This window comes from Manis javanica, chromosome 7, assembly GCF_040802235.1.
Source record: "Manis javanica isolate MJ-LG chromosome 7, MJ_LKY, whole genome shotgun sequence".
Lineage (NCBI taxonomy): Eukaryota > Metazoa > Chordata > Mammalia > Pholidota > Manidae > Manis > Manis javanica.
Window position 1 is genome coordinate 47,740,824 of NC_133162.1, and position 12,370 is coordinate 47,753,193.

General features: G+C 39.1%; 1 protein-coding gene across 6 annotated transcripts in view; it reads right to left on the reverse strand.

Annotated features, from left to right (window-relative positions):
- MYPN (myopalladin) overlaps window positions 1-12,370 on the reverse strand; it is a 98,056-nt gene that overhangs the window by 37,152 nt on the left and 48,534 nt on the right. For all 6 annotated transcript variants that reach the window (XM_073240961.1, XM_073240962.1, XM_073240959.1 and 3 more), the window contains 3 exons: window positions 10,073-10,124; window positions 7,071-7,185; window positions 5,891-5,962 (listed from right to left, as the gene is read on the reverse strand). In XM_073240961.1, coding sequence (XP_073097062.1) covers window positions 5,891-5,962; window positions 7,071-7,185; window positions 10,073-10,080 — 195 coding nt within the window. In that variant the 5' untranslated portion in view covers window positions 10,081-10,124. The remainder of the gene's footprint in view (window positions 1-5,890; window positions 5,963-7,070; window positions 7,186-10,072; window positions 10,125-12,370) is intronic.

Sequence of the window (12,370 nt, forward strand, 5' to 3'; positions counted from 1 at the left end):
TCTGTTTTCCTGACTTGCCTTGTTTACATTCCGTAGTTCTAAATTGGCTTTTGTGTTGCTATTCTGTTTTCCTTTCGTGCTCTTAACATTATAGACTCGATCTGTTGAGGGACACAAATGACAATCTCTATAAAATCACAGTCACATGTGGAGTCTTATGTCATTGCAAAATACGTTGTAATTTTGTGAAGGCATCATTAAATGCTTTTCTACACTTCCACGAGAAAAGGTTTTACAAAACCACTTTAAATTGTAAGATATCATACCTTTTATAATAGACTCCATGGGAGGATAGGACTGACATTTTCCTTTCACAACTAATCTTTCTCTTGTGATTTGTGAGATGGAAGTCACACATTCATTTGTGGAATTGTTAGTTCATTTGATTATGAAATGTTTTTTTGCATGTGTGTGGGCATATTTTTGTTTTTAATTTTACCCCCAAAGGTTATGATTAACTTTCTCCACAAGCTCTACTAGTGTCGCAAGGCTTTCTCTTACTGCAGTGTTGGGATCCACATTTAGGAAACACTGGCTCTTGTTTCTGAGATGGGAAAAGCCAGTAGTGGTTTTGCTTTTGTTATTCACTCACATAAATATTTTTTGATTGTTCACAGCTATTGTCTGAAAAATTTACAATATTTTGTGCATGGCCCTATCATATTTATGGCCTTTGTCTGAGGAATACTGGGGTGGGGATAATCATAAGGTTTTTAGCTATGGTAGGAGACTTTTACCTCAGACGGGTATGTAAGTTGATATAATGACAGCCAGGGGGCGCTGTAGTTCCAGGGTAGTGTTTTGTTCTCTTGCCTTCCCAAATTTGTTTGCTGATGCAATTCAGGATGGAATTTGCACAGAATGGTTTCTGAATTAATAAGGAACCATTTAATAAAAAAACAAAGACAAAAACAAAGCTGGTTATTCCTGGTCTGAGCAAAACGAAATCTTCTAGTGACAAGAATGGAATGTTTTTTGTAAGCAGGAAACATCAGTGAGTCTTCGGTGCTCTAGGCAAGTTGGTGAATATGCCCTCCATCTTGGCATCTGAGAAAATCCTGTGCTAAAATAGCAAATTTGGGGCTTATTGAAAACTTTAATAGCAGTCAGACATCTCCCTGAGATTTACACATAATGGAGTTTCTTTCTTGAGGCAAATAAATTAGAAAACTAAACCAAACCAAGAAAAAAAAAGGTAGTGGTGGCAAAAAGGATTGAATAAATGAAATTGGCACATTTTAAAAACAGATGTAAGCAGAATTAGGTTAATCTGGATGTTCTGATATGGCTTGCAGTTCAGTTCAGATAAATGAGCCAATTCTCAATCTGTAGAGGTTACACCAATGCCTTCTTTGCAAAAGGACCTCTTTGAGAGACTATGCTGCTCACAACTGAATCCACCATTAGCTGGTTGTTATTACTCACTTGAAATTGAAGGCCAACACCTGTGTTTTATTTGAGAGTCCAGCCAAGCTACCTGAGAAACTACAGTGTAAAGAATATGCTTAGTGTCTGTGATGCAATCTGGGAGCTCCTTCCCGTGTGACACATCAACACTCAGTAAATGAGGTGCCAAGGGTCATCTTATAAGTCACTTGCAAAAAGCTGTTGAAAGTCATAGTTGGAAGGATAATAGCAGTTATTGCTGAAAACTGTGATTTTCTACAGAAGCCTTATGAAAAGGAATTGGTTCACATCACTGCCCATCAGGCTCCAAACCAGTTACGTTATTTGAACGTAATGTTGATGGTGCCATGTTCAACACGGCAGCAGGTTTTGGGCTGTTCCCGATGGTACGATGTGCCATTCAACTTGATCATATTTGACTTCACTGAAGATGATTAAGACAAATGAAACATTCCCCAGCTGGCAAAGATTAAGTCAGTCTTACCTAAGAATTATGGATCTGGACTAAAGTTGCTATTACCAAAGAAATACAACTTCCTGAGGTAAACAGTATCCAAAGTGCAAATTTGTGCTGTGTTTCTTCACCACACTGGTCATGTGGTAATGCATGCTTAATAGGGTGACTAGGCAACAAAGATCCTTGAGAAGCATGTCTTCCATGTCCATTTGATATTGGATTTTTCTCTATTCTTCCTAAAGATACACTGAAGTCACAAAGCAATGGAAGCACCAATTCTTTATTAACTGGAAAGGAAGTTATTCACCAAAGAATTAATATTACTACATGCCTGCTTTGTGCCAAGCACTGTGCCAGGTACTATAAATGTGAATTAAAAGGAAACAGTTCTTGCTTAGTAGATCCATACCCACAGATATAATGCAGGAATATCCTTGAAGAAGGGCATCTCCCTTGATAGTTACAAGATGTCAGCTACAGGGTTTATATTGTCATTTTATTCCTTTTTTAATGCAGTTGATGTTTTTGCACCTTGGGAGATGCTGCAAGCGCTTGTGTATAGTGCTGAAGGCTGAAGTGAGACCAGAGCAGTGTCCACCAACAGAGAACTATTTGCTTGAAGACCGTTTAGCTCCTTATAGGTCTTGATTGTCACAGGGGCCCAGGGCAACACCTGAGTCAGAGAAGTCTCTGGAGTTGTCAGGTTGGGGAGAGGGCCCCGTGCAACCTTCAGAAATCTGGATCCGGCCACTGGCGCAGTTATTTCAGGGTTTCCTGCCTCTGCTATTATATAATGAAGTGCTCTTCTTCAAATTCGCACTTCCCCTGCCCCCTTGCACTCTTCAAATTACTGCTGAAGCAGCTGGAGCCAGGGCCGCTGCAGCCTTGAAAGCCCGCCAGAGCAGCTGCTGTGGGGTGGGAGCAGCAACAGGAGTAAGATTCTAATTTGATCATCTACCTCCCATCGCCCTCAAGGAGTGTGAGCGCTGTTTCCCCAACCCCGCAAACAGAGTGAAAGTGTTTTTGATACCACATAGAGAATGCAGGATAGTCTCTCTCCATAAGATATTTTAAAACATGGGTATTACCTATAAGTAGAGCAGTGCACTAGCATATGGAGCCCAGTCTTCTCTCAAACTCTACCACTGTTTTGCCAGGCAACCCTCTTTTCATTTTTAACCTTCTTTAAGAAGTTAATACCAGTACTTCCCTATTACCAAAGGTAGCATAAGGAGTTAAAGCCCTTTAATCATTGCTTTTTAAAAAAATGGCTTCTTGCCATTATTGGCTAAAAAACACTTTGCTGGGCAGTATAGCAAGTGAGTCATAGGGGTTGGAATGCCAAAAGTCCCTAAAGAAGTAATTGAGTAGGAATATCCCAAACAAACGTATGCAAATGATCAGTTATCATAGCTCATGCCACATGATTACCATCATCAGTGGCTCTGACTCAGAAATTTTCTAAAGACACTGGTAGTGACAATGACCTCAGTCCTACCCTCGCTGATGGAAACTCACGCAAGCACACCACTGCTGATAAGTCCCTCTGGAATCTGAGCTGCAGCCTTTCTGGGTGACCTATGTCTGAACAATCCTGATCCCATTTATGGTGGCAAAAACACACATCCTGAGGGCTGAGAAAGCCTCCTCAGAATTGGATCTATATACTAAAGACCATTTTCCCACCATGGATCTAATGTTTTTGGAGATTCATCTAACAAACAACATATACAGATGGTCCTCAACTTATGACAGTTGGACATGATTTTTTCACTTTACCCTGGTGCAAAAGTGATACACACTCAGTGGAAACTGTAGTTTTTGATTTTTGATCTTTTCCCAGGCTAGTGATATGCATACAATACTCTCTGTGATCCTGGGCAGCAGGAGTGAGCCATGCTCCCAGTCAACCATGTGATCAGGAGGGTTGACAACCGATATACTCACAACCATCCTGTACCCATACAACCATTCTGTCTTTTACTTTCAGTAGGTGTTTAATTAACTACATGAGATAGTCAATACTCCATTATAAAACAGGCTTTGTGTTAGGCGATTTTGCCCAACGTAAGGTAATTTAAGTGTTCTGAGCACGTTTAAGGTAGGCTAAGTTAAGCTGTGATGTTTGGTAGTTTAAGTGTACTAAATGCATTTTCAACTTACATGTTTATTGGGATATAACTCCATCAAAAGATGATGAATATCAGTTACTAGTAATCAATTCATTTCCCCATTTTTACTTATCAAAGACATATATATATTATATATATATAATAAGTGTTAGAGTCCTATTGGACTTTTTGGAATAAAAGAAATGGCTTTGGACCTATTATTACCATTATGGACTCCTGTCTAGACATTAGAGATAACCTTCAAGGTGCTTGGGAGGGACAGAAAAGTAAACAGTTTATTATTGTGCTAAATGTTTATGATTGTGCTAACTGTTGTACCAGAGGTATGAACTAGGTGATGGGGGTGCAGGGAAGAGCACCTCAGAAGATTTGAAAGTGAATGGAAGGAGATAAGGTCGCTTCTCTGCTCTCTGCTGGGCAGAGGGTGGTGAAGAAGAAAAGAGAGGAGGAGACTTCAGTTGGGACTGGGCATAAATTATTCTGTGGTTCAGTTGCCTTTGAAGAGTCAGTGCTGTGTCTAGGATGTGACAAATGGGCATGAAGAATTAAAGTGTCCTGATTTCAGGGGCACCTACACTCAGTTTTAAGGCTAGGTGACTTAGGGAAATAAGAGACAATTAGATGCAGCTCTATTAGCAAACACAAAGATCCACTTATAATTTCTTATTGAAGTCTTGTATTCACCAAGTTACAACATGTTGCTTTCCAACTTCAAGTCTTTGAAAATAGCAAAGCTGAAATTCCGAAAGCAAGTTACAAGAAATGAGCCTGAAAAATCTGGCTTCACATAAGAATGTTTGCCCAGCTGATATGGATATGGATAGACGTGTCTTACTCTAGACTCTGCTTGATTGGAGAAACATCTTAAATGAGCTGATATGGTGGAACTTCCCTAAAATTGATGTTTCCGTGGAAGTTATGGATTTAGGTCTCCCTTTAGGACCATTAGGATACTGTTTTTGCCATTTTGCCTTACCCCATGACTTCTCAACCTCAGGACTATTGCTAATTTGGGTGGATAATTCTTTTTGTGTGGCGCACTCATTTTACCCATTGTAGGATGATGTTTAGCAGCATCTCTGCACACCAGCAGCACAAACTCCCAGGTGTGACAACCAAACAGTTCCATAGACATTGCCAAATGCATTTTGTGGGGCAAAATTAACACTGATTGAGAATCATTGCTCTTAACCTAAAACATGCTTCTGAGAGGATAAAAATCTCTTTGGGCCTCAGTTTGGCATTCATGCAAACAATAAAGTGTAAATCCAAGCACAGATTCTATCCACGTGGTCCACATAATAACAAAAAAATCCATTGTGACTCAGTTTACACCTTTGAATTTACTGTCTTGGGCAACATATAAACAAAGGCTATGCTATATAAGGGAAAGAATAATAGATGAGGATTGGAAGAGCTTGTTTCTGATCCTGATTCTGTCACAGCCTAGTTCTGTGAAGCTGGATAAATTGCTTAATCTCTCAGGCCCTCCCTTGTTTTTCTCATTTGTAAACAAGAGTGCCTGAGTGTTTTCCAGTTCTAAATACAAAGACTATAAAACTCAGAATTTGATGCCACTACAATACTTGATACCATGGAATAGGAAAAGAAAGCTCTTTGTCCTAGGATGAGGCTTTATCTCAAGCCTTGTTTCACAGCAATAGGATGGTTGCAGAGGTCAATGTAGTGAGTGGGAAAGACATGTCTCTCATTACACAAACTGTTAGTTTGAAGTGGGACTTGAAGTGACATGTTAACCACCAAAAAACCCCCAGACTCAATTGTGTGCTTATAAGAGACCAAAACCCTGAGATAAAAATCAGTAAACGCACAGTTTTGTGTGGGTATTGTGGTGTGTTTAAAGCCAGACAGAAGGAAGTAATAATTTGATTACCTTTGTAAAAACAGGAGCTGCAATGATAGGTTTTCCATCCAATCCTTGCAAATAGTTGGTGGGGCTCTGACACTGTTAGAAAGGAACCAACAGACAATCTTCATTGTCACTAGGATTATTAAATAGACTAAGCAAATCTACAGAATTTGGCATTATACAGAATATGAAATTAATCTAAAATCAAAAGACTGTCATTTTTTAAGTCTATGCATCCCAGACTTAAGATTTTATGTTGAATTGATTGTATTTCTTTCTAGGTCATAGTGGCTATAAATATGTGCCACCCACCTCGCACCCCACATATAGACCTTTGTAATTAATATCAAACCTGTGAAGAAGTTCCATGGAACTCCCGAGGCTCCACAGATCACAGTTTAAAAACTACTGGATAAGAACTAAAATGTGGCCCCTCTGCATTACTAAATGGGTTAAACAAGTAACTCTCTAGAATTTTAAAGGTTATAGATCAATATATTTACTTAACATAAATAAATAATCAATAACACATAATAAATATGGGTTTAGGTTAGTATGATTTCATACTTGAAAACATATATGCATACATACGTATTCATATATATAGTCATAGAAAATATCTGGAAACATCTTCTAGAAACTATTAATGGAGGTACCTCTGAGAAGTGGGGACATGGGAGTGGAACCTTGACCGAAGTTTTTTCTTAATATACTTCTGTGTTTTTTGAGTGTTTTGCAATAAGCATGTATCATCATCCTCATAATCATCATTAACTTGAACCATGGGAGACTTTAATGTTTTCTAAAAAATAATTTCATGGCTGCTCTATCTTGGAAAGTAGAATTATTTGCAGCTCCGTGAAATTGAATTTCATGATACAGAGTGTCCTGTCTGGGCCAGTGAGAGCTGGCAGCTCATTTTATATATATATAATTAATGCCCTTCATAAAGATGGACTAATTTGTAAAGACTATCTTTTCCTGTGAAATGTTCCTATGAAGCTAGAGATTATGTTCCCAAAGCAAAATGAAGCACTGGTGTCACACATCAGAAGCACAGAGTGGTCAGCATGATCATGGAAGGATGTTACCTGAGATCATCATGAAATTGCAACAGAGGAAAATAATCCTGCCATTTAAGATGGTCACAGTCACAGTGCCTGTCACAGCCCATGGCACTTGGGCTTCAATTAGACTCTTTTACCTGCTGGATGGTTGACACCCTGGGCTTGGCCACCACATGCTGGGCTTGGGGAACTACTGAAGGAATGGCTGCAGAAGTAGTGGGAGGGGATGACGTCTCATTTGCCTTCTGGATTCTGAGAAATGATTAAAATACAGATTACAAAACAGACCTGTCATTGTGAAAATTCTTTCAGTATAACTAGTAATGTCATCACTACTTACAGTTAGATGTAATAAAAATCTTCATTGAACAACATTCCACACACGTTTACTGAGAGCTTCTTTGCTATAACTTTGTTAGACAATTAAACAAGAAGATGATACGATGTCATTCCTGTCCTTGAGTTAGGTGCTCTCAGCAGAGCTGGAACTTGAGCATTTTCACAACTGACTGAGATTCAAGACACGTGCATGACAGAGCATGTGCAGGAGATAATTTTTTGAGATTTGTTTCATTGTTGCCCTCTGTGTTTTCCCTCCCTTCCCATTTCAGGTAAGAGGCCAGGCTTTGTATTGCTTCTGGAGTTTTGGCATGGCAGAAATCAGATAATAGCCTGAGTTAACGAGCTCTTCAAGTTTATACAAACTAAATTAAAGAGACCTTCGAAAGGGTAAGAGAACCAGGAAGTATTATCGAAAAGGCTGCAGAGGGGACATTATTTTCATTTTGTTGTGGAGAAGAGAAAGGGCTGTGCATCTTGCTAGAGAATCTGAAAAGAGGGAGAACCTGAGTCCAGAGGGGATGGCGACAGCACTAGTTGAAGGGCTCCCGCTCTTGCTATAAATAATAGGACCAAAGCATGTCAGGAGGGAACAAAGCAAAGACCTGAAGGAACACTGAGGTCTAGGACCTGGGCCTCTCCCGCATCACCTGTGTGGATAGGTGAACGACGATAGGATGGGCTTCCCTTTTGTCCAGATATTACCTCTCTTTGCCTCAGCTTCCTCATCTCTATAATGGGGAAATAATAATTCTTACCTCATAGGGTTTTTGTGAGGGTTAAACAAGGTAACTCGTGTAAGATGCCTAGAGCAGTATTTCATTATCAAACTACCTATACCTGTATCTCCAGCATCTTTATCTATGCCTATGTCTATATTACAGGGATCTTTGCACAGCAAAGGAGGGGGAAAGGGACACCGAATGACGATTGATTGAAGTTTTTCCCAGCCAGGCAGTATGGGGGTCTCAGAGGCAGATTATGTGGCAATGCAGAGGCTGTCAGTGTCCCTTAAGCATGTTTTCTTTCGATACAATAGTAGAATACCTGATTTCTTCACATGTTTACTTCAGATAAAGACTGCGTTTTCCAACCTAGGTGTGGTGCATATGACTATGTTCTGGTCATGGGATTGGAGGGATAGTGATGAACGAAATTTAAGAGAGATGACCTTAACAGGGGGCAGAGCATGCCCTTTATTCCTTCCAGTCTTAGACTAAGAAGATGGGACCACACCTTAGAATGAGATGAAGCAGAAAGCTGAAGAAGACTGGTACCCAGTGGAATGCAGAGCCGTTTTCCCAGCCAAATCCATTTTTATGTGAACAAAAAATAAATACCTGTCTATATTACTGTTTTGGGTCTCTGTGATATACAATTGAAGCTAATTCCTAACTATTATAAAAATCTTTAAGGAAAATAACTAAATGGGATTTTTCTTGCTTATTAAAGTCTATATACCAAAATTTATACCCATTAAGCTTGTAACCCATGTATGAGAGCCTTAAGGAAGGAGTGATCATAGAACTTGAAGGAGGAGTTTATCATTACAACTTGACTGGGTTTTGAAGGATAAATAGGAGTTTGCCAGGCAGAGAAGGAGAGAGGGAATTCCTAGCAAACTGAACAGCTTGATCAAAGGAGTGAAAAGAACCACATATTGTTTGAGTGAGGTGGCAACAGCATAGAGAGCCTGAGGTGGGGGAATGAGGCTGGCTGGCTGAGGTGGTGGTTGGGAGACTGGTTGATATGCTACTGAGTAAGGCTTTGTTGTATGCCATGTTAAGATTTTTTTTTAAAGTTGTTTGTTTTGTGTCTGACTTTTATTTTCCCACAGACAATACATTTTTTAAGTCAGGAAAATGACAGAATCAGAATTATCTTTTAGAGAATAACTGGTTGTAGTTCAGAGACGGTTAACAACTCTAACCAGTTTCCCAAACACTGACATTTGTTTCAACTAAGCTTGGGATTCAGGAAAGGTTATTGTATCTGTTTCCAGTTCCCATTGTTTGTGTCTGCCTCCTTCTTTGCCTGAAACACCCTCTCCATTCTTGTTTGGTGGTGTCTACCTTCTGTTCTTTCAAGACGCAGCTCAATGTCACTTATTCTGTGAAGCCTTTCCTGAGCTCTTTTTCCCTCCACAGCCAAGAGGGTCTTTTGTGTCAAGTCCTATATATCCTGCACACATGCTTATATCATAGTCTATTACACTTTATTACTCTTACTGTCTATGTTCTTGATATATATATCTTGTTATGTTTGCTATATATTTTTCTCTCCTAGACTGTGCACTCTCCAAGGCAGAAAGCCTCTGATTTTTCTTAATACCCATTTCATCTAGTAAAGTGCCTGGTGTTAGAGTAGGTGCTTATTCAATGGCTATGGAAAGTAGTGAACTTTTTTCAGTAGTCAATACAATTATTTAGCAAAGAGGTTATGACTTGTCCAGATCACTCATATATATAATTAAAGGTCTCCAGGTTTTGTGTTCTTATGAGTATGAATTTTTCTAGTCAGAAAGCATGAATTTTTTTTGAACCACTGCTTTGTTTTTTACTCTGAAGATATAAGTATGAAGTTTTTCATAGGCAACATCTCATTTAAAAAATATCAAGAACACTAAAATTAATATGTAGGCAAGACTTAAGCAAAACAAGTTTTCTCCAAAGCCACCCAATCGTTTCTTTTTTTTTTTTAGGTCATATCCTGGAGCCACCCTCTCAAGTTCTCCTGAACAACTAGAAGCTTTCTCAGGATTTGAAGATGCCAAGGCTAGAAGATAGGAAATTAGAATTACCGATTCATTTCTTCCTTGTTAGGGTCCCCTTCTGAGTCAGAAGAAGAAACCCCTGGAAAAATAAAAACAAGACATGAAATTTTTAAGATGATAATTTCTTAAATTTCAAATTTCTTAAAATTTAAAGATCTATAGAATTTTAGACCTAGAAATGAACTCATTGATTCCCTACACTAATACCTAATTTTACAGATAAGGAAATAGACCCTAAATAATTGAAGGACTTGCTCAAGGTCACATGGCTAGTTAGTGATAGAGTTCAAATTCACTAGCCCAAATTCCAAGAGCTCTTGTATGTAAAACACCTGCTGATGCCTTTGGAGTAACAAATCAGTCTTTGTAGACATTCTGTGGTATCCATAAATCCTCTTGCTCTTGGCCTACACAGATTAAATAAAAAAGGGGATTACATTGAATTCCACACCCTGTAGGTGTAGGTGGATGCCCTTCCGTCCAGTCCTAATATTAACAAGTCATACTTCATCTTGGAGGTGGGGGTGTTTGAAGCTCTGTTGTCACCAATTAAAAAAAAATCAACCATCCAATCTCAGCACTGTTAGCAGAGCTTTGTTCCCGGATTTACTTAAGATAGTGAATTCCAGGAAGACATAGCAGAGCTAAATCTGGAAGTATTTATTGTACTCCAAAAATTTGAGGATAAAAACAGACAATATAGACATGCATTATTCATTATTATTATCATTATTCATGCATCTATTCAATAAATGTTTATCAAGTATAAACTTCACTATAAAGTTCATCCACTATGTCTTTGGTACTATATAAAGGTATAAAAGATACAAAGAAGAATGAAACATCCAGTCTTACAATCTAATTGGTCATTTATTCTAAACAATACAATATGTTTAAGTGCTAAAACCAAGGTACACTTAAAGCATTATAGGTGATAAAATTGCTAAAGAATGGTTTCCAGAAAAAACTCAGAGGATGAGGTAAACAGGAACAAAAACTTAGGTAGATAGATAAGGAACATAAATTGCTATCTTCTCCAAAATCAGTCATATAAGTTTGGTGCTGATGTAAGTGTCTTTCCAAGGCTCCCAAATGGTTTCTCTACTTCTACCCTTGACTCACTGTGGTATATTCTCAACCAGTAGCCAGAGTGACCCTGTTCATAACTAAGTCAGATCATGTCACATTGCTCACTCCATCCTGGTCACACGGGCTCATCTCTGCACCTTAAGACAGGCACACTGCCACCTTAGGGCCACTGCACTTGCTCAGTTCTCTGCCTAGAGTGTATTCCCTTGGATATCCTTGCGACTCACTTCACTTCCTCCAAGTCTTTGCTCATGTGTCACCTGGTTAGTGAAGTCTTCCCTCATCACCATATCTACACACACACCCACACACACACCCACACACACGTGCACATGCACACACATACACATACTTCCTGTCCCTTTTGTTTGCTTCCCATTTCTCCCATAGGGCTTATATATATACTGTGAGATAACAGAAAATATATATATTGGTCTTTGTCTCTGGTTCCTAGCACAGAGCTCCTAAAACCTTTGTAATTTCCTAAGTGATGAACATTTAGGAGCATCTCTTGTTCTAATATTTGTCTTTGACCCATCCATGACACAGGGCTCCTAAAACTCTTGTAAATTCCTAAATGATAAGAGCACTTGGATGTATAGTGACAAATGGTAACCACACTTACTGCGATGAGCATTTCATAATGTATATAAATGTCATATCACTATGTCAAACACTTGAAACTAACATATTATGTCAACTATACTTCAATTAAAAAAACCCCCCACACATTAGGAGCATCTTTTGTCCTAATGAGATGACTCTGCATGGCTCCTGGATGGGGGCTGGTCACCAGAAAGGCCAAGCGTGATTAGAAGCTTGGGATTTTCAGCCCCATCCCCCATCCTTCAGAGAGGGGAGAGGGAAAGGAAATGGAGTTAATAATTGATCATGCCTATGTGAGGAAGCCTCCATAATATCCCAATAGTACAGAGTTAGGAGATCTTCCAGGTTGGCGAATGTATCCAACAGGAGGATGACACACCTCAACTCTACAGGGACAGAAGCTCCTGTGCTTGAAACCCTTCCAAACCTTGCTCTAGGTATCTCTTCATCTGACCATTCATCTGTATCCCTTATCCTATCCTTTAGTAAACTGGTAAACATCAGTAAGTGTTTCCCTGAGGTCGATGAGCCACTCTAGAAATTAAATTGGAGGAGACAGTCCTGGGAACCTTTGATTTGTAGCCAAGACAGACAGAAGTTGTGGGTAATCTGGAGACCTATTACTTATGA